Source organism: Indicator indicator, chromosome 1 (assembly GCF_027791375.1).
Source record: "Indicator indicator isolate 239-I01 chromosome 1, UM_Iind_1.1, whole genome shotgun sequence".
NCBI lineage: Eukaryota > Metazoa > Chordata > Aves > Piciformes > Indicatoridae > Indicator > Indicator indicator.
Window position 1 is genome coordinate 46,532,648 of NC_072010.1, and position 23,961 is coordinate 46,556,608.

Consider the following 23,961-nt stretch of genomic DNA (forward strand, 5'->3'; position numbering starts at 1 on the left):
TAAAAAGAACATTTGAAAGTTAAGAGCTAAGTAATGCTCTGCGGGACGAAGCCAGTGGTTCACCTAGTCCATTGTTCAGCAATACCTACAACATGAGATGCTCTTCAGAAGTAGATCATCCTTGTTAGTGATCTGTCCCTTACACACCAACACCATTTAAAATATTTTTATGATGGATGTTAGAGGGTCTACCCTATGTTCTTTGTTATTTATGAATCTGTTATCTATGAATTTAATTTCTTCTGTATGTGCTGATATTTTTTGTCTCCACAATTGCCTATAACACCACCTTCCAGGAGTGTACTCTTCTTACTGTGTTAAATATTTTAGCAGTTTGAAATCTAACTGCTGCCTATGTTATTTCCTTTTTAATTAATGCAGTTTCCTCTGATCTATAATACTCATACTTTCACCTTTTAGTTATTGAAGTCTGTGCCCTATGTCCAGACCAATACAGCAGTCTTTCCAAGAAGCCTTAATACAAAAGCAGATCTGTAAATATGTAACTTTCAAAGCAAGTTAATGAAGCTGAGGTAAACTGGTTTGAGGCAACAAGTACGATCTCTGTTTTGAAGACAGTTTAAAGCATTGTCTAGATCAAGATAATAATACAGAAATTTGCTATTTCAGAGAAGCAAATTCAGTGAAAAGCCAAATTTTTAAACCTCCAAACCAGTATGTACAACACTAACCATCATCTTTAAAAAAAAAAAACAACCCAAAAAACCAAATCCAAAACAACAATCTCAGCATCACTACAGGGCTGCAAAGAGATTTAGACAAGTACTTTTGCAGATAACTTAAACTGCTTACCTGTACTTAATTCTTATAATTGTATAAAAAAAAACAACTAAAAACAGGCTGAGTATTTACTATTTGTGGCTTTACTTGTACAAATATCATCTTATTAGATGATGCAATTTAATATGTATGCTCTAATAACAGAAAAAAATTTACTAGTACATTTACATGAAAAAGAATGAAGACTTAGTTTACTATGTTACTAGGCCACCTCTCTGAAATTCTGATTTGGTTCACTCAAAAAAAGGAGAGCACTAATGAGGAAATAATGAAAATTCAGTAACCAGCTCTAATGTTTTTTTCCTCATTCTGAATGAAAACATGAGATACAGCATTCCATGCAAATCTGCTATTTCCTGTAAAAATAACCAAAATAAAACAGACTTCAAAAAATATTTAGTGTAAAGCTGAGTCAAACTGCAATCTGAAAACATGAAATAAAGTGTCACTGTTCCTGTCATTTAACTCACCTTAGGGGGTAAAGCTTTGGAAGTCCATGAAAAAAAGTCCAAATCCCTTACTCCTTGGCTAGCATTAAAGACATTCTGAGCAACAAAGTTTAAAAAAAAAAAAAAAGACATACATCAACAAAGAAATGGGAACAAAGAAACACTGGAGGAAGAAGCTCAAGGTACTATAAAGAAAAACTTTCTCCACAAGTACATTTTACTGGTAGAACGTTTTGCACAAGGGGAAAGTTTTGTTTTCCTGTTCAAGTCACTTGAGTTCACTGCTCACCATGGCAAATCATCCATTAAACAAAAACAGTTTAGTATGTCAAAAGTTTGAAATGGATGTAGTGTGTCATGCCATTTACTGAAATTAAGAGCCAGACATTTCTTATAAAGCTTGAGACTGTGCACAGAAATATCCCACACTTCTGTTACAATGGAACAGTAGTTGGTCCCATCACAAACCAGTTTTACAGCAAGATGGTCAGCTGTTCTGAAAGAAAAGTATTGCAAGACAATTGTGCGTAGACTTCTAGTCATCAAGTCAGAAGTGAAAAGATGCAGAAAGGCTAAGCTCACTATTGTTGAAAGCAATTCACTTGCACAGAATGATTTTACCAGTTTGCACATCAAACTCACACTCTTTACCAGAAGCCCAAAATTTCACGGACTGCTGTAAGGAGAATGATTGTCAAGATTTCATTACTTTTATAGAACATAAAATGCATTTACTAATTTGTTCTGAGTTATCATACACTAAATATCTTGACAGAGAGACTTCACTGGTTTTATAACCAATCACCTTGTAGTATAGAAATGAGCACTGCTGTGTATTTTTTTCCTCTCACAGAACAGCTAGGACAGCATTTTTTTAATCCTTGGGGAATATGAAAAAGAAGCCATCTTTTCTGCATAAACTGGTTTCTACTAATTTCAAAGAAATTTTCTCTGTTCCTGTCAAATCAAAGAATTAATAATCTATCTACAGTGGTATTAAAAAGAATTTATTTTTGGCAGAATCCTGCTGATAAAGCAACTATTTCATATATATATGAACAGAGCTATCAAAATCTTATCTCCTGTCCCCATCTTGACAGTGGAATCAATGAAATCCCTGGACAGCAGTAACATTAAAATTTAACAGTAGTTAAAGAAAAGGCAATTAATTCTTCTAAGTAGAAACAAGTCCAGACCACACTGGGCATGCTCCCTCTGCATTCCTTGAAAAACCATTAAAACATTGGAAGTAAGCAAATCCATGATTCTGTCTGATGCCAGAAGCAAATGATTTAGCTACATTGTTTGCGAAGCATTGCAAAACTTCTGCTTACATCAACTCTCAGTAATAGAAACAATTTGCAATCTTGACTAAAACAGCAAAATTGTCAAACAAGTCTCTATTACCTCCACTCAAAATTGAAAGAGTTAACACTGCACTAGTGAGATGTTGGGTGGCACTGGGAAAGGTATTAAGAAGACATGCAAAGTAAAGGTTTATTGATTTGACATAAAACTAAGACAACTATTAAAAAGCCTACACGTACCTAATGAGAATGTATTTCACAAGCAGCCAATATAGTTTAACTGACTGATTACAGTTGTTTGCAGAATACCTCAAATTTTGTAATGGACTTCTATTGTACAGAAAAACATGGACTATCCACACTGAAAATATTTAAATACCATTTCCAAGATCAATTTTTATATGTTATAAAGCTATATGCATAAATCATAGAAAAGAAACCAATAGCAGGGAAATGGGTCCATGCTGGTATAGCAACACCAAGAAGATTAAACTAGAAGCTCTCCTTTGCTCTGGGAGCTTTAGAGCTTCCTGATACTAGCACAGTGTATCCCAGTTCAGAAAAATAGAGCAGGCATGTATTTGAGAATGAAGTTTTCATACTGAGGAAACTGTTAACAGATTCACAAATAGCATTGGGTTGGAAGGGACTGTCAAAGGTCATCTTGTCCAACCCTCTGCAGTGAGCAGGGACACCTCAACTAAACCAGGCTGCCCAGGTCCACATCAAGTCTGACCTTGAATGTCTCCATGGATGGGGCCTCAACCATATCTCCCTGGACAACCTGTTTCAGTATTTTACCATTTCCACACCAGCTTTGTGTTGTCCTCATGCTACCATCTTCAAACTTAGTCCATCTTTTTCCTTTCAAGCTTTCCCTTCCAAAACCTAAAAATAATTTCAGACTTTTTTTTGGCAGTTTGTTTCACCATCAAAAATTATCAGACCATTGAGAAGCATTTAAAATCTCAATGTAATTTTTCAAAGCTAAGGCTCATCTTAACCACTTTGATGTTCTCTGTGCCTAAAATAATGGAAGGACATTCATAAGAGATTTTCTACAATGGTTCCACAGAATATTGAGCTTTCTGATCTGCAATCGAACACTGCAGTTTCCATATTAATGCTGGTTCTTCCACTGCAGTAATGATTTGAAGAACTTGCAGCTTCACAGTCCTGCTTGCCTACCATGGTCGCTGAATGTAATAATGGAACTAGGCAGCAGGGTACAGTATTTCCTATAATGAAGGCCAAAATCTGTTAAATACACTGTCTCATAGTCATATTATCTACGATAGATTGGATGCAGAATAGATCACAGAAGTTCCTTGTGAAAGGACAAGAGAAGGAAAAGCTCAAATAATTAGGAGTCTGGTAACTACAATGAAACTCTGCTTTCCTATGATCATTTATCTTTAGGTAGAATAGCTTTTATGAAAATATACAGAAATAGTATATTAGACCTAAAATACTCACTTTATCATGGAGTGTCTAATGTCAATAAATGTAAAAAGTGTAATATGTTAAGAGAACAAGAGGACAAAATTAACACTGCTGCAAAACTATTGTTTTTCCTTTGTTCATTGCTAATAGTGATTACAACTAAAGCTTTCTTTTACAACAGTTTACAAAATGTACTAAGATTTTATTTCCTTGAGTAATCGGAGTTGACAAGTCTGCACACTCATGAGCTGAGTGAAAGTGGAGTCTAATAAAAGTAATGTGGCATTAATTTGAACAAGGAATACAATGCCTAATTCAGCCACCTGATTTTCCATTTGAATTTTTAGTCTCATAAAGAGACTTCTTCCAGCCTGTTTCCTTCCTCTGTAAACCAATACTAGTAGAACAGCTTTGAATTCTAAAAATCTTGCATATTAATTTTTTTTTGTTTTTAAATTACATCTGCTCATCATGTAAATCCATTACCCCAATCATTAGAATAGGATGAGCAGATATGGATTATTTCACAATTTAATCTACAGAACCTTTAGGATTCATTACTTAATCGATCACCTTTTGCCTCCTGAGTAATTCATGTCTACAGGACTGTACTGATCAAATTTGACAACTTAAAAGGTTTTGGGGACTGTACAGAAAAGAAAAACTAAAATATTCTCAACTTCAGTTTTATTTTAAAATTTTCTATCAAGAAAGCACTTCATGGAATGCAGGTTTAGAAGAAAAACATTTTTAAGCTGAGCTACAAAAATCAGAGTTTACAAGAGAGTTTATTGAAGTCTGTTGTGCAGTGTGGAATGCTAGAATAGCATGCAGTGAAAACTAAGGCATTCTTATGTAAGCCACTGAACCTTGACTTTAGTTTTGTGCCCTATAAGAAAATGTTTTTGCTCTTATTATTATTAATCAAACTGACAAATCTTAATGATTAAATATAGTCATAATGAAATGAAATAGTTTCAGGACCTGCTAAGCCCATTCCAAAATTTGAAATTGAAAGAGACATGCAAAGACACCTTCAATTTGAAACTAGCTCAAAACATATCTCTTATTGTACATATCTACACTGTTTCAATAGTTGCTTTTGTAAGATTTGCTATCTTGGCCACTGTCTATTTACTGATCAGAAGCTAAGAAAGCAAATTTTACCTTGTGTCATTGAAGACGCAATGTAACTTACTACTCTAACAGAGTATTGACGTTATCCACCAGCTCCTAATAGCCTACATGGTATCAAAACTACTTCACAGCACTGTTTCAGAAAATAAATTGATAATATTTTAATCTGAACTTTACAGAAAGTGAAATGCTTTCCACACTTCATTGTACCTTACCTGAATTTTCAAGATTATACTATCAAGATTCAGTAATTTATGACAACCACTTCTTCCAAGCTTTACTCAGGCAGCACAGTGTACGTTCTTCTCTAGAAATAGGTGTGTGCTAGAGTCATTTGAAACACACCAACCAGTACATTCTTTCTAACCACAAACAACTGCTGAGTTCAAAACTATTCTCTTCAGCAAGTTAAAAAAGTACAGGATATAGCTACAAAACCCAAACCAACAGACACACATACACACAAATCCAGTAGAGTATCATACATACCCATCCAGATATAAAATATTTACTGCAGTTAATTACTTAGTCAAGGTGAATTCATTTTTATCATGGGTGAACAGGTAAAACTGTTGCATACAAATCAGTTTTGAGAAATTGTAATAGACCAATTTTCTAGTAGGTATCAATTTCCAAGGCTAAAAATGTAAGGAAGGTTTTAAACACAGTTCATTTTTTTCCCCAAGTGTTGGTGTATTCTACAGCAAACTGTGGCTGTTGTCACAGTGTTTGAGTGACTAATGGCTGAGTACAGAAATAACTTACTTCCTAAATGCAGTATAAAAGTAATTCCCAAATTATAGACTTCATTGAAAAAAATCTCCAATTAGAATTGTATCAACAAATAATTTATAAACAAGAAGGTGAATAAGAAGATGATCTAGTCATATCATATAATGGTGTCTGAACGTGGGCTGCAGCCACAGGGGATATATGAATTTGGCTAAGAGCAAACAGCCTTGTTTCACTGGAACTGGGAATATCTCTGTTCTATTATGATCAGAAAATAATGAACAGCATTACATTACTGGCTGTTTAATTTGTCCAAATATTTGTTAACTGCCTTCAACTGGAGCAGCAGTTCATTCACACAAGATGATAAATCAAATCTAAATAGCAGTATTTGCATTAGATCTGGTTCTCATATTCTGCCTGGAAGAAACCAAGGTACTGCCCACTCTGGGGAATGTACAAAAAAAGAAAAAAAAAGATGAGCCAGATACACTGGTTTGGCTCCTTTCTTTCTGAACTTTTTACAAAATTGGATCTTCTTTTCAGAAAAGAGTAACTTTTGAATGGTGATGATCAATAATGTTTTCCAGAGAAATTATGCTGACAGATATTATAGGCTTTTTTTCTAATCTGTCTTGATGTTCTGGAATTCTTTGATTAGCTAAATAAATTGTTAACGCCAGGATTCAAGCGTAAAACTCACAAAAAAAATATACATAAAAACCAACAGAGCATTGTCAAGATTTTTAAAACAGCCTCAATTATACTGATTCACTGCAGGTTGCAAGCTGCTTCTGAAACCATGGCATCAGTGGACCACTTGAGACAATGACATTTTGCATCAGAAAACACCTGGTGCAGACCACAACCTAATATGATTACACTTTTTTGCACTGTGATAGCAGTCCTTGCACTTTTGTTTTCCTTCTAGGAGAAGAGGTTTCAACATATGAAAGCCTCATACCTTTCTACACTCCACCCTGATTACACAATAGCCCTCAAAAATACAAACACATATAAGGTAGTATTTTGTAATTAAACTATTGTTTACCTCAGGAATAATTTGCAGCCTTAATTAAAGAAAGCCTTGTAATGAGGATAGAGTGTATTTCTGGACATTTTTCAAAGGCACCTTTTACTTACATCAACAGGTACCAGGAGGCTCTTGCCAAGATGTTGGTTAAAAGAGAGACACCAGGCTTCAGTGTAGCCATTCATGTTAGGAACATACTTCTTTATTGTCTCATCATTCAGCCTCAGCCAAACACCATCATCATTGTGGATCTATGGGAAACAAGCAACAAAAACGAGCCGTGCCCTCCTGTAACCGTTCTGTAGCGAGTCAGGACTAACAGACTTCAGACAAACAGAAAATAGCAGCACGGAAGTTACGATCTTTGCTATGCCAAATAAAACAGAAGAAAAGGTAAAAAGGAATATTGACAAAATCGGAATTTCAAAGCAACGAAGCACGTATCTTTTCAGAAGGCAAGGTGTGAAAATAAATTTACATCAGGTCATGCAATAATAAGAGCTGCTTTGAGAAAAAAAGAGGAAAGAAAGCAAAGCCTTCACAAGCTTCTTAAGTTCCCTTCTTTCCATTTTTCCGCTGCTTATATAATTTAGTAAATAACAAAAATATTCCCTCTATATGAAGTTTTATTGTAAGAAAAATACACACACAGTAGTCCAACAGACCAGCAATCTTTCAGATCTGTACGTGAAAGATGTCATGAAAATGGCATGTACACCTGAATTTTTGTATAGAGTTAAAATAGTAAGTCATGAAGAGGGAAATCCTTAGAGATATTATTGTAAGATGATCTCTAGGAATTTTGTTTCCACATATCAGAGTCTGTTACACAGACTTGAAGTAAGTAAATGACAGCTTTGAAAACTAAAATAGTAAATATTTAGATTTTTGCACTTTATACTAGTTTGTTTTTTAAGTTGTGTATGTCAACATCTAAACATGAAGAAAAAACCCCCAACATATTTGTATGAAGTAACTTTACAACTTAGCCCAATTTCCAACATAAATGACTTATTAATTACCTCGTCAATGAAAGTGATGGATCCATTGACTTTCACTATGCCTATTTGCTCACTCTGAAGGGAAGGGTGGCTACGGATACGAAGCCCTGCACTGTCCTTGGCCACAAATTTGCGAACCTAAGAGAAGCAAGGGAAGACAGCAAGGAAGAAAAAAAAAAATCAGAACAGAGCTCTCAAAGAATAAAAAGAAATAGATTTAACAGATTCTGAAATGCCAGCGATGAGATAGCAGTCTTCAGTTACAGTTTGTTGCTAGTTTCCCATGGCTGCTGTGTAAAACTTCATTTTTTACTGCAACCAGTAAAATTGTAATGTTTAAAAAAACAACCCTAAGACTGCATTGACTCAGTCTTGGAAAAGAGCTGTTATGTCACACAACATTCAGCACAACCTTCCAATTCTATGAATGGCTCCCCCCTCCATTTTATTCATTCTTGCAACTTTCAAGGGGTTTTTTTGCCTTTTCAAATTTAGTATTTCCAGTAAGTCAGCCTGGGATTATCTGTTCTCGTTTGCACTACTGCACTTCTGTTTAATCAGCTTTTTGGCCAAAATGTAGATATTTTTCCTTAGCTAAAGAGTTAAAATAGCCATTTAAACACAGAAAAATCTACTTCTTTATTTTATTCTTCAAATAGCTATTTTAATATTTTCTCCCTTTTTCACATGAAGATTATTGTATCAAGTGCTCCTTTGTTACTAGATGTGATTTACTACAGCCCCCCAAGTCTCCCAGTTATTCATCTCTAACATTTGTTCACCAAACACACTATCAAGCACATGTCCCATGGAGAGAAACGTAAAATGTCCTTTTGATGCCTGCCTATATTCATGCATGTGATATAAAACTTCTATCATTTAAGGTTATTTTCAGACTGCACACAGAAAACTGAAAAAGAAATTCAGTTGAAGTATGGACTCAACCTTTAAGTTAACATAAAGCACAGAATTGTATGAAAAGAATAAACTTCAGAAAATATAATGAAAGGTACCAATTAACAGCATTATCTTTATTCCTAAACAATTTTTAAAGAAATGGTGTTTAAAAGTTAATTAAAAAAAAAGAAATCACAGAAGTATGTCAAGAATTTAAAATGTAGCTTAATCCAAAACACGCAAAGTTTTGTTTACTAACAATATTTTTATTCCAAGGATTTAGATTTCTCTCACCAGGCAAAACTTAAGACCTCCAAGGGGTCCTTGTAAAAATGTAAGGCTGAATCACTGCTAACAGCATTCTCAACATAGACAAGCCCATAAACAAAGCCCTGCAAATTAGGAGTCCCTGAATTATTTCCCTAAAATATCACTTCAGAAAATCATATGATGAGTTGGCTACAGTCTGCATTAAAAAAAACTTGAATCACACTCAAGATTTGGATATGCACAGGCCTGGAAAAAGTATTTTCCCCCTTTGCAGTCAATAAAAAACTTCAAGCTGTACCTACAAACCTGTTCAGGGATCAGATCCACCGACTGACAATACAACAAAAAAACCTGTGAAAAGTTCCCTTATACTAATTTCTGACCATCATAAAACACTCAAATTGTCTGAGACTTCCTTCTAACATAGCTTGGAGTATTTCTCTACAGCACAACAGTTCAGTAACTTTGTCCTGTAACATTCTCATATGACAAATGCAAAAAGGCTTAGCAGTTAAGTTGTACATGTACCTTACAGTGCACATCAGTTCTCAAGAGCTTTGTACCTGTGCCTTCTTATTTGGTGAATCTGAAAAAGAGGTACACCTCACAGCACAGACAGGTATGCTGTATAGGACAAAGCAATCTGCCCAGAGCTTTTGGGTTTGGAAGGGTGGCTAATTTATTTTTTTTTTTTTGGGGGCAAATGATGCTCCTTCTGCCCTCATGTGAAGAAAGTGGAAACACTAAAAACATGCTAGCAACCAGTCATGCTTGTACCAGCCTTGCCCCTTTCATTCAGCTAACTTAGGACTGCTTCTTTCTAGTTGATTCCAACTAGTCTTGTAAGATAATGTTTCCCTCAACAGGATTTGGAATGGAATTTCCTGCAAATTACTTAATCTAAGTTTCATAGTCTGCGAGGAGGCAACAGGAAAATCAGATTCTCATCTGACTTCAAATAATAGAAAAGAAATCAATACACAATCATAATATAGTACCAATCTTCAACGTGTGATTCGAGTAAGGCTTGACTATAAAATTACTGTGTTCCACTGCCTCAATGAAAATATTTTGGTGTTTCTGAAAACAGATCACCACTGTTAATGCACTATGAGTACCCTTTGGTTATAACTATCTGAAATTTTGGGCTGACAAAGAAGAGGAAGAAGCTCCTGAAGCTCAAGTAAGCCCTTTTTCTCAGTAATATATTGAGTACATTACACTGTGTCTGGATGAAACACATCCAATCTGCATTCTTGGCTTCAGAAGCATAGAGCACACTGCAATATTTTCCTTTCTGTATTATTTACAATACTGGTGATCAGACAAAGAACTCCTCTAACCTAGTTATGTGATTTGTTAAGGCACAGAATAAAGAGTGATAAAATTATTAACTGTGAAATGTCTACTGTATATTTACAGACACTATACACGAAACAGAAAGACGGCTCCTCTTTCAAAAAGACAAAGATATCTTGAAAAACATATGCAAGCAGAACACCACCAGGAAACGATTAAATACTAGGTAATGCCTTGGAACAGAGGCTTAACTCCTGTCAAGTACTTTTAACTGTGATGAAGGCTGTTACACTTCACAAAACGTAGCTACTATATACAGACCGGTCACCTCAATTCTCACCGTAGTACCTAATAAGAAATACATCATTTTCATCCAGCAATTTTCCTCATCTTAGACCAGATGACTCTCTCCAGTTAGTGACAGCAAACAACACATGACAACCAAGCTGTATGGAGATAATCATTAAGTTCTGTGAGATGAACCTCACTCAGGAGGAATTGGGAGTTTTAATTAGGACAATGAATTAACCAGGAAGTCTTCCTTACAAGAGAAGGGAGAAAGCCTAAAAGTATTTAAAAGAAATAAATAAATGCATTGGGAGATAAACTGTGTGGAAACCAACACTAAATTCATTACTTTTGAGGTGTGGTTGCAGCAAAAGAATCTTGTTAGTGGCAGAAGCAGACACTGGATACATTTACAGACCATGACACTGTCCAACAGGAGTTACAGTCTATAAATTATTTACAGTTGGAAAACAACTAAATCAGAACATGCTGTAGTATTAATCCATATTAATGGATGGACAGAACAAAAATGGAATGAGTATCTTTCATATTATCCTGCATATTAATTTCATTCCATTCAGCACATTAAAGTGATTTACAAATACCCTTAAGTTGTGCACCACTATAACATGATGAAGTATTAAGCAACAACGAAATCCCAAATATAACTGTCTGATGTTTGTGGGTTTGGTTTTGGGGGTTTGTTTTTATTTTTTTTGGTGTTTGTTTTGTTAAGGTTTCCAAACCTTGTTAGGCTGAGGCTCCGCTTTTGGTTTAATAAGTTGAGTTCCAGGAGGTATCATTCCCTTTGGAGGATCTTTTACTTTGACTTCTAGTCCAGCATCTATAAGCAAAACAAAGACTAAGATTAAAAAAAATTAAATAAATAAAAGGGGATCATACCATTAAAAACAGAAACAGTTTATTTGTGCTACAGTTCAGATGAGGCAAATTAACCAGTGATCTGTCTACCATAAACAACACTTGCAGTTGCTTTATGGTGCAAATACTACTTCCTCAACATTCATATCTTTACATGTAGAAATTTAGAGATATATCATGTTATTGGTGATCTGTCAAATCTTGTGCATACAGCACTATTAGGGGTGTGTTTCAAGGAATGGTAAACCCAGAATAGTTTAATGTTTGAGGGGTACAAGTGAAAGCTCCTGGTGAGGCACTATCTTATACATACTGCATTGCTGCAGATGCTAATTGCAAAATGTTAGAAACAGCTAATATCTTTAAAAGCCAACTTACACAGCTGAAAAAGGCCTATAATTAAAAAGGCAACATGTTTGATTACTGTTATATAACCAGAAGGTACTGGAAAACAGCTAAACACAGATTGTGAAGACATATACATTGAAAAGAAACAGTTCAAACTTAAGTTAACAGACAGCTACAACCCTGACTAATAATCTTAAAAGAAACTGCCTTAGCAATCACTGTTAATGTCAAATACTTTGATTTTTGTTTATAATTTTACAGTGTAACCCTCTGAAAAGCAACAACTTGGCAAGAAGTAGCCAGACCTAGCAATAAAACTGTTGGTTTAACTAACATTCTTTTAAAGAAGTGTGGAAGTAAAAGAAGGAATCTTGAAGTATCAAGAACATAAAGAGTTTGAAACAGAGAAGAAATTAAGCACTACTGGTACTTTAAGCAGTTAAAAGTTGATAATTATGGGTCAATCTGGAGTACATTAAAGTTTAAGAGGTGATATAAAGGTATTCTGATTAAACGAGAACAGAAACTACACTGAAGAAAAAATACCATAGTTAAGTATTAGATTATTTTACATTAATCTGGTAGCCTAACCACCATCATTATAAATAAATTGTGTGCCACATATGTCCTTATTTCTATGAAAGAATAGCTATGGTCTTTTCCTTCTTTCAAGAAAAGAGAATTAGAAAGTTTTTGAACTAAAACTTGGGTACTAAGCGTTGCTATGAATCTAATAGTCAATCTTATGAACATCAAGACAACCATTTATCAGTATACAAAGTGAATGTAACTTAGATTTATGCTTAAGTACAGTGAAAATTAAGTACCTATTTCAATGCCATCGATAGTAACATGAATGGTATAGAGACCAACAGCTCCAGGAGTCCAGTTTGCACAGTATGTACCATCATTATTGACTCTGATCAACATGTTTTCACTGGGTCTAGGTATAAAAATACCAAATTAAATGATTAAACAATTGTCTTCTGGGAAATAAACTGTAACAAATTAGTTGGGAAACTATTCTTTATTTCCTATCAGATCATCTAAATACCATCTTTCTCCATCCATTGTACTAACTCCATATCATTTATTATGAAGTTACAACCCTCTATGCCACATTCATTTATAACAAATGTTTAAATAACACAGTTGAGATTAGGTAATACAAATAAGGAATCCACATTAAAACAATTAAGTGTTTTAAACAAAATCTCTAAATTTAGGAAAAAAGATACTAACATGATTTTTGAAGTGTTTCTACCCTTACATAAGATTACCTAGCTGTTAAGCTTGTGAGACTGGGAATAAGCAGAGGTGGCTGGACATGTTAATTTAAGTTACTATTAAAATGTAATTCTTTAATGTTTACCTCTTCGGTGTTGGTGAAGCAAAGCGCAGTTCTTCAAAAGAATAATTTTCATATGCCTATAAACAGATTAAATTCAATAAACATAAAATCAACAGTTATCAGGTATAAATAAAAATGAAAGCAGAGTATTTTCTGAAATAACACATTCATCTACCTTTACACTCAGAGACACTGATCAAGGAACCAGAAAGAAAATACAGGCATATATATACTTTACTTTCTCTTTAAATAGCTATTATTGAGATAATAAAGACAGCTATTGCTAACAAAAATCTTTGTTTACAGTCAAATCTCTAGATTTCTTCTAATCTCTTGTATAAAGAGCCTTTAAATACAAATAGTGTATTGAATACCATGTGCAGATAAAGCAGGTATGTTGCAGGTCAAAACCTGCAAACCAGCATGGTAATCGATCAATGGAATTTTGGATCCTATTTCTACTCAAAGAGAAGAAAAATTCACTCTGTATTGAGGTGATATTTCCCTTGATTCCCACTACAAACAAACAAATAGCTGGTTTGCTTATACAGTTTCTTGTGAAATGACTGCACTGAAAAGGCCAGGCTGGATCAATGGGCTGAGGTTAATTGTATGAAGTTTAACTAGGCCAAGTGCCAGGTCCTACACTTGGGTTGCAACAACCCCATGCAATGCTACAGGCTTGGAGCAGAGCAGCTGGAAAGCCACTCAGCAGAAAAGGACCTGGGGGATGCTGGCTGACACATGGATGAACGAGAGCCAACAGCATGCTCTGGTGGCCAAGAAGGTCAACAGCATCCTGGCCTTTATCAGGAATAGTGTGGCCACCAGGAGTAGGGAAGTGCCCTGTATTTAGCACTGATGATACTGCACATCATACCTGGTGTTCAGTTTTGGGCCCCTCACTACAAGTGCATTGAGTAGCTGGAGCTTGTCCAGAGAAGGGCAACAAAGTTCCAGGTTAAGGGCTTGTGGAATATGATCTTTGAGAAGAGGCTGAGGGAACTGGAGAAGAGGAGCCTGAGGAGAGAATTGCTTTCTACAACTACCTGGAAGGAGACTGTAGTGAAGTGGAGTCTATTTTCCCTAGTATCAAGTGACAGAACAAAAGGAAGCAGCCTCAAATTGTTCCAGGGAAGGCCTAGATTAGATATTTATTGAAAGAGTGGTCAGGCAATGGACTAGGGAGATGGTGGAGTCACCATCCTGAAGGTTTTCTGTTTTGGTTTGTTTTTTTTTTAAAAGAAGTGTAGGTATGGCACTTCTGGATGTGATTTAATGGGCCATAGTGCTGTTAGGTTGATGATTGGATTAGATGATCTCAGAGGTCTTTTGCAACTGAAACAATTCTGTGATTTTAAGTATGCAACAGTGGTCTTGAACTGCTCAAATAAAATAAAACTTAAAGCTCTGGATGCGAAAGACTTAATCTGAGAAGCTCTGGAAGATTCCCCAGAAAGGTGTTAGAAGTCAAGTATGTTTCCACAAGAAAAGGAAAACAATTTCTGTATTTTACCTTGATGTGTCTGTGTCTTTTTTACATTTACTGTGTTTGTATCTTTTTTACATTTATTGTGACAAAGATTTGTACTGTTGTAATCTACCAAGGTGACTTTCAATTACTACATGCATTTTCATTTCATCTTAGCCTGATTCAAAAAATATTTACATGCCAACTAGCTAACATCAAGCTTTCTTTACTCAAAGATTCCATCAAATATGGAAATCAATTCCTGGACATCCTCAACTGCTCCACCATCATTTACTTCAAAGTATCTAATGCCTTGCAAGATGTGCCACCATAGCAGTTTTGTGAGCAGATTTGACACTTACTACTATAGAAGAAACAGCAAGTACTTTTGGGCAATGACTATTAGAAATCCCATGTGGGTTCCAACTTCAAATAAAGTACTACCCCCGCCCCTCGAGTCACCAGTAAAATTGCAAAGTATCATCAAGAAGTGATCTTTGCAGAACCCCAAATAAAAATCCCAGTAAACAAGCCAAACACATTAATTTCCTTGATATACATTCCCTAGTTGTAAATATCTTTTTAGACATACAACAGAACAAGTTTTTAAACCACTTGTTGTGCATCACTGTTTTTGCAGTTCTTTCAGTGATCCGGTAAGACACTATTTAGTAGCCAGTTGTACTACTTAGTCATAGCTACTGCGGAACTATCCTTTGCAGAAAACAACCCTGTAAACCCTGTACCTTCCAGTAGATGGTCGTTTGCTGATTTTCCCTGTCCCTAAATCCATACAAATTAAACAAAGTGTTATCCTTCTCTAACTATTGATTAATCGTATCTTACCTTGTCCGATCACTAGTTATACCCATCTCTTAACTTCACCATTATATTATGTAAATATGTAAGTTTATGGTGAATGCAGAAAGATGCTCAAATCAATACTAACTGCCCAGTTTTCACCTCTAGCAACTGTTCCTGGCAGTTTCTGAGCTGATCCATTTGAAATTTCAACAGCTACTGTTTAATACTATAGGTACATAAATTATTTGCATGATCTTTACTATGCTGAGCTATGAGGTTTTTTGGGGTTTGCTTTTTTTTTAATATATTCACCACTTCTAGTTTTTAATACAGCTTCACAAACTCTATGTGGATACATTGGTTTGACTTCTCCATAATTTCAATAGCTGTTTCCCTATCTTCTGAATGACTCAGACTAGTTTGTTAACCAGTGTAATCAAAATCAAAGCCAACTTCTCCTTTTAAATTCTAATCTAGTATATATAATTGCTTTAGAGTTCAGGCAATTTGCCCTTTTGATGCACCTAGATTTCTACTGAATTTTGTAGTTATAATGCAAAGATGACAGTATTTTACCTTCATCATTGTAATGGCAATATATCGAGCTTCTTTTACTATCATTGGCTCATAGGAAGAATCAAGTTTTGGTGAAGGAAGTCCTCCAAAGGTCATATCACTGCTAGGGGAAGCCGCTGTTGCAGGACTCCCTGGTATTCTTTGCACTTTTTTAGCTTGTTCTTGCTGCAAAGATGTTTTTTTCTGAGAAACAGGAATAGCTTTGACTTCTACCTGCAATAAAACATGAAACATAGAAAGTTATTTAGGGAGGAAACACACACATACATTCTTTTAGATCTGATATTGTGCAGTGACAAAGTGCTAAGAGCACCCTCTGTAAATTCAGCTGTTACATGTCTGCAAGTAACAATTTGCAAAGCCAAGCGTGGTATCTCTGAAAAACGTAAATGTACTGGAAAGAAGCATCCAACTGACTTGGCACAGGATCAGTAAGGTCTAGTGACAGTTCTGACAGTGCCAAAGTACTCCCTGGGAAGCAGCACACAGTCTGCTAGCCAAGTTTTCCCACAACAGAAAATGCCACTAAGCAGGACGAGAGCTTTCCAAATGAGTGCACGTTTCAGAGTGAATCACCAGAGCCTGCTAGATCTGGATCAGCAGTGGCCAGACAGGATCTAGGCTACTTCTGCCACTCTACTACATCAGCACTGTACTTCCACGCTACGCTCTTTAATGCACACATCAGCTGACTGTTTTTTTTTCTCAGCGGTATCACAGACCGTTATTAGTGCAAGTAACAGCTGTACAAACGTTTTTGAGGGAGAACCTAGAAAATAAGTTTATGTATTACTCATCCTGTATCTGCCATGAAGTATTAACACATACTGCACATTTCACACAGTATTTAATCAAAATTTGACTCAATTTACTGCACTGCACACGGAATAAATCTATTTCTGATATGTTAATACGTTTGTGAAGAGAAACGATAAATAAGAAATCCAGCAATAATTTTGGTATTTTGACATAGCTTATTCCTGATAAAAATCACTACATAAATTTTTCTTCCTCTGTCACAAATGTTAAGTCAGTAACCACACACATAAATTTCACTCAAACTGTGCTTGTGACTAAGTTGTTTGTTGTGGTTTTGTTGTAGATTCACTGTGCATTCATGAGCTTAAAGCTCACTCTAAGATAACTCAATTATTTCATCCTATAGAAAAAATAGATTTGAGTAGAATGTCTACCATGAATACTGAAAGATGGCACGATGAAGTGTAAGAATAGCCAAGGCTGCAATAATTACCTTCATACTAGGAACATGAACAACATCCCCATACTGGTCTTTTGTTTGTACTGTAATGACAGTCGGCCAACCGCATCGAATATCATCCTTATTCAAAATCAATGATGTTTTTTGAGGATCAGCATATGAATCTGGCTGAAGCCACCTACCACAAAGAAAAACAGCTAATATTAAAATCTTCTATAGCCCCACAAAGGATAGATTCTTATTCCGTACACAAAACAAGCTTCCAGCTAAAAAAGGATGCAGAAGATCTGAACACGCAAATGCTTTTATTTAACTATATTAAGGATATGGCCAAATAAGTTTTATTTAACTTATATTTGATAAAACTATTGAAGTTCTATAGCCAGTTGTATAGACAAGCAACAGTGCACAGGTTTTAAAATTTAGCAGATAACTATAAATATTTTCTATTTACTGCAAAACTTAAACACCATGTCTGTCAAGTAATGGGTTTATTCATGCAGCACACCATTTTTACCTTGCAAGTCGTCCACCACTTGATCCTGGTACACAAGCAATGAAATCTTCCAGAAATGATTGCTCATTACTTTGTACCTGCAGTGGAAGATTTCCTTCAAGAGCTTCCAAAATGGTTGGCGAGTGAGATAGTGCTAAGCCTTTCCCAAGAATGCCAGAGTGAGATTTGCACACCTTTGTGAAGTTAAAGAATGGAGACACAACAACCGTTTAGTATTTTACATGTAGACACTTTCCCATATGACACAACTGGTACAGGCATTAAGGGCATGAAGACCCACTCAGTCTGTAAAACAATAATTTAGGTCAAAAGGGTCAAAATGAACTTCAGCTGAGGATCATTTCTGGAGAAAAGAACAAGGTTGCATGAACTTTTATAACTTTTATATTAAGAATGTCCTAAACTGTTGAATTGTAACCAAGAAAACTATGATGAAAGCCATTCTGAAGATGTGACCAATGTGCATGTTCAAAAAAAAAAAAAAAAAAAAAAAAGGCTAGAGACAGAATTTATAGAAAAGGCAGATCTCTCAAAGAAAGGTATTATTGAGTGAGACAAAGTAAAAGCAATCCCTTCTTGCAAAGGAAGGTGGAAAGATGTATAAAATACAGGACATGAGTAAAAGTGAAAATAAATCCATCGCTTGCATGCGTGCTCTTAGCTCGTATTTTGAATTGGAATATGGGGGGTCCAAAAACAGAACAGGAACATCTGATTCCTCCTAGACAGTTTCTGCTTACTACTCTGTCATCTAAAGCATATGCACTGGTGTCATACTGTAGCTGTGATACATCTTTTCCAGCAAGCACCGTGACAACTGAATTTCAAAACAGTTGCCCTGAAGATAACTAGGAAAGAGTATGTGAAAACTATTTTCATTGTTCATCATCAGGTAGGGACTACAAACCACCACTAGCTACCATCACAAGCAAATACCATCATCAAACCAAAACAACCACAATCCTAGTATTTGGGACTCGATAAATGTTACAACTCAACCACAAGAGTGATTTTATTTCTGCAATTACAAAGGCATGTTAAGGATTAATTTTGCAAACATTTAAATTTACTAAGTAGTGCAACATAAGCCAAACACTTAGGTATTTTGAAATATACTTGGTCATTTAACTTTCTATGTGATATTGCATGTATTTTTTCCTAAGTGGATTCATTACTAAAATGATTTGTAAATATGAAACTTCTGTAAGACTATCTTAAACTGCTTCGTAACAAGCTGGACTCTGCTCTATCATAAAAACTTTACAAGTGATTTTCTTCCTGTAACAGTCAAAATGTTGTGTTTAACTATTTTGCAACAGAGAAAAACCCACAGCGTACCTGTAAGGCAGCCTCTTCAAGTATCTCAAGATCCTCTTCAAATTCATTACCAGCTGTAAAAATACAAACACATATTATTCTTAACAATAATACTGGCATTTATCTACATATTATAGAATTTGAAATTCAATTCTCTTTAGTGAGGCCTTCTATATTGCAAAATTTAAATGTGTATGATGATGTGCAATATTGCTTAACCAGCAGTTGAAAGTAGTATTTTCAAGTAACACAGTAGGCATGCAGTACTGTGTAGTTCAGTGTACAAGCAAATAAACAATACATGTCACACAAAACAAAAATTTGCTGCTTATATTCTTATCTTCAAGACTGCATGTATGGCAAATCTTTGGACTAGGTACTATCAGAAAAAGATTTTGGGAGGACAAAACTGTTTTGGGGAAGTAGTATCTATGAGCACACTCCAGCTGCTCCCTTTTAAGATCTTATCCTAGTAACAGGATTTGAAAACCTCTAACTCTGCAGAGTTTTGTAAATTGCAATTTCTCCTAAAATGTAAAATTCAAATACATTCTACTATACAATATTTCTTTCTCAGAAATACAACTCAGTGTGATTCCAGGGTGACCAGAATTGCCAAACACAGTCTTTTAACAGAAAAGTAAAACAGTAAGATTATCATATTTTACTCTCTCTCAAAAACATGTCAGGCAATTCTACTAGTCAGAAGAAAGAGAAATGAGAAGAATGAAGTCCTATGGCATTTTTAAAATTCAGGGAAATAAAGATACATAAACACAGCTCTCAGATATAGTTTCCACCAAATCTGAAACAAGTAATTATGTTAAATACGTCAGTCAATTCCTCATTGCTGTTTAAGTTAGATCTTTGTCACAAATCAGCTCTCTCTCTTGGGAAGAGGTAGCTTAAATTTAAGTCTTGGAGAACTGGAAAGGAGAAAGTATGACATTTTCAACATGGTAACTCAAGTTTTCCGAATACATGAAGGAATCATCTCCCTTTGGAGGAAGAAAAGCTAAACTTCCTTGACATTGTTTCAAAACACCTTTTTTCCCCTAATGATTCTAGAAAAATACTTCCGTAAGTGCTTGGCTACTTGCATACAGAATTCTGTATCAAGTCATATAGAACGTATATATATATGCACACATCAACAGAGCAGGATTTACTTCACCTAGTTTTGGGCAGTGAAGCATGGGATAATGAGAGACTTCTGTATCATAAAGCATCTACAACAGCAAATGGAAGAGAAACAGGCTCCTCCTCTGGGTGATTATTTTTTCTTACATTTTAGGACAACATGAACTACCCTCTGAAGATGTCTACATTAAATTTAAAATAAAGTTAGAGTTGCTAGGAATTGTAAATTAAGCTGATAACTATTTTGTGAGCTGAGGCTTCTTCTTAGATTACTTTCTTTATCCTGTATTCAATCACACACATAACGAAGGTAAAACTGTAAAATTGTTTTAAAAACTATGAAAAATCTAATAAAAGGGTCTTTCAGTGTGTATGCATTACAAGACAGTCTTTTCTATGGTTATATAGGTTCTTAAAGGACATTCCATTCCACAAATGATACTTCTCTGCTAACAAGAATGGGAGTAATATAGTATTTTTAAAGACACTATTTCACTTGAAGCAAAAGGTAGAAGAAAACCTAGAAGGAAGAAAGAGCTGATACTAAGGCATTTAACTGCCACAGTGATTTCCTGAGACACTAAGCAAAACACTTCAAGCAAAATAATAGGAAACGGAAAACAGTATTAAAAAGGCTGCAGAGTGTTTTCCTTTTGCAAACACTAATACTGCTAATTCATTGGTTTTGTTTATTCACAGTGTACAGTGGACTTGGAGAGAAACAGCACATGTGCATGTCATCATCACTGTCATATTATCAGCAACAGACTTGGCTGAATTCCTTGAGTTGGTGTTAGATAAATGGACAGATGAAACAACTGTAATTATGTCAGTAATCAAGAAACTCTTCACAGGCAACACACCTATCTCTCCTCTCTTGCACATGAAGCACAACTGCTTTTATAGGTGCCTGAGACCGTGCAGGTAAATGCACGTTTGATTTCAAGTTGCTCTTATCTGAAAGCATATAAAGCCTATGTATCACCTACTTTCCCTCCATGTTTTATGCATTCAAAATCAGAACAAAAGTACCTCCTTAAAAAAATGTACAAAGTATTAGAAAAACTCAGAAATAAAGCCAGAAGTATTTAAATTTCAGCTTTCTTCTTTTGAATAGAAGAAAATCAGGATAAATGAACGCTAGCAAAGTCAACAAAACTAGGGAGTTAATGTGCCTGTTTGGAGGTTAAGAGAAGAGGGCACTATTTCACAGAATCACAGAATGTTGGGGGTTGGAAGGGACCTTGAAGGATCATCCAGTCCAACCCCCCCGCTCGAGCAGGATCATCTTGAGTAGGTAAAGCGTCCAGGCAGGTTTTGGATGTCTCCAGAAAAGGAGACACTACAACTGCTCTCGGCAGCCCATTCCAGTGTTTTGTCACTCTCACAGTGAAAAGTATTTTCCTTATGTTCACCTGGAAAACTAGGGAATTAAACTATAGAATTGCCTGTACTTTTGAGAGAGAAATACAGATCTACCAGTGCAATTGAGGTGCCTATTTATAACAAAGAAATTCACACGTTCAAATACACAAGCAAAATACTGAGTTAAACTCGAGTCAGGTTTTGTGGTTGTAACTGCACACTGATCAATGCCTTCCTGCTCATTAATATACACTTCCAGTCTCATCAAGAGTATTTGAGATCTCGTTTGTACTCCTAAATTAAAAGGATCAAAAAGATATCCTATTATAAATTATGAGTTTATTTTTCCTACATGTTAATTTTAATTAGGAGAAATGCTATTACACAGAATATGGCTGCATTAGGAGTTTTTATTCAATCTCTATATACACTAATTTTCATAAACTCATTTTTCCTTAGATTTTCAATTGATTTCAGTTACTGTAAAATTTTACTTGCTTCATCTGCTGTGGAAGTATGCATTTTTTTTTTACATAATTGTTAAAACCCCCAAATGCACAGCACAAACATTTTAGGCTCTAAGGTCTACAGATGCACTAGTTACTTTCAGTTTTAAACAAGTAATTTTAAATTCTGGAATTCAATGTTGCAGGTAGTTTTCATTCATAAAAGTGTGGAGTGCAGGGAGAAAAAACAACAGTGAAAGGGAAACACAAGCAAGATACCTGCACATTTGTGAAGTACCACGAGGAAACTGTAGGACATAGGTCGTACACTGCTACACTACCTGTGGATGGGGTGAGTTGGTTCAGATTTAAATGACCAAGTTTCCCTTCTCTCCATACACACATGCAGGGAATGATGCAAGCAGAAAACATGACCACTTTACTAATTTAATTCAGCTTTAAGAGTCAATTTAGTATGATTAACTGAAAGCAACATTAAGACTTAAAAGGTAGTACTAATTCGGAAATGCAAAACGATGAAATGAAGTCTGTTCTCTGAATAGGACTTACCAATAGGAAGTGCTAGATCTTTCTTCATCAAAGCTGCTGCACATGATCCTCCTAGATTTGCCAATTCTTTCTCCAGTTGAATAATACCCTTGAAATGGAAATGAGTTTTACGAAAAAGTTTTAAACCAAGAATTATGTCAGAAAACAGGATAATTAGTACATTTCCTTGACACTGCTTTGTCCGAAGAGATACTGTGTGTTCCTCTTTGAAGTTTGTCAGTGATATACTTAACATATATACTGCCATGGTTTGGTGCGACATGGGCCAGCATATGAAAGTTTTTAGAACAATTTCAACTAGTAAGTTTATTAATAAATATAACCTAGTAGGAACATCTGAAGATAACTGCCTTTTGTCTGAAATGTTAAAGAGAAAGGAAACTTCCTATTACAAAAATCAATGCCTCTTTTAAGTTGTGTGTGTATATATATATATATATCTATACCTCATAAGCTCACGTCTGACAGATGCCTCCCACAGAGGGGGAAAAGCAGCTACCACCACCAAAGAACAGTGGCAGAGATGATAAATCTACACCTGATGAATCTTCTAAAGCTGACTCACAGAAATTTGCAATATAGAAAGTAGGTTAAAAAAAAAACCACCACCTTATTGGGAAAGGGCCTTCAAGATAGAAACCATAGGCTTCCTCGTACTCTCCAAGACTCCCAAGCAGACTGAGAAATCTCCAAAAATGCATTTTAAATGAACCCATTGATAAACTGCACATTTAGGACTCAAAACAGCAGCTTTTGAAATAGCAAGGTCTGGATCAACTGACCAGACAGTTTCCTACTGTGTGAACATCCTTTATGAAGAAGGTAGTTTTTGCATGTACTTTCCAGCTTTAATGGTGACCAGCAAAAAGCCTTCCATTTCAATCCATAAATCTGTAATTTTTGCAAAATCCTAGGTTTAAACAAACTTTAACAGTTCAATTAGTCTTAACTTCTTAAGGCACTTGCTCACACTCAATGGTATCTTTCAGTTTCTGCAGAGACCTCCCTAACAACAAATGCCACTCAACATACTGTATTTAGGTCTTAGTACCAAGGTGAAATTTGTGCTTTGGAAGCAGAAAGAATTAGATGCAGAAAAACTAATCTCACTGACTTGAATTAGGTTTTAATGATACTTTCTTCTTTTAAACTAGAGAAAACTTGTGGTCAATCCAGAAAATTGCAATCACAATGCTCTTAGAAGAAATTTGCATTGCGTTTTCAACTACTTAAGTTATTTATGGAAACTTTAGTCCCAAGATGCAAGGTAGACGTAGATACTGTAAAATTTGATTTTT

General features: G+C 35.3%; 1 protein-coding gene across 1 annotated transcript in view; it reads right to left on the bottom strand.

The window, feature by feature from the left end:
• The window catches only part of MYCBP2 (MYC binding protein 2), a 131,760-nt gene that overhangs the window by 54,351 nt on the left and 53,448 nt on the right, over positions 1-23,961 (bottom strand). Inside the window, exons 32-42 of the mRNA XM_054381668.1 lie at positions 22,664-22,751; positions 19,164-19,216; positions 17,826-17,998; positions 17,342-17,486; positions 16,090-16,302; positions 13,260-13,315; positions 12,715-12,830; positions 11,404-11,501; positions 7,925-8,041; positions 7,013-7,153; positions 1,272-1,346 (exon numbers count right to left, since the gene is read on the bottom strand). Of these exons, the coding sequence (XP_054237643.1) occupies positions 1,272-1,346; positions 7,013-7,153; positions 7,925-8,041; positions 11,404-11,501; positions 12,715-12,830; positions 13,260-13,315; positions 16,090-16,302; positions 17,342-17,486; positions 17,826-17,998; positions 19,164-19,216; positions 22,664-22,751 (1,275 nt within the window). The remainder of the gene's footprint in view (positions 1-1,271; positions 1,347-7,012; positions 7,154-7,924; positions 8,042-11,403; positions 11,502-12,714; positions 12,831-13,259; positions 13,316-16,089; positions 16,303-17,341; positions 17,487-17,825; positions 17,999-19,163; positions 19,217-22,663; positions 22,752-23,961) is intronic.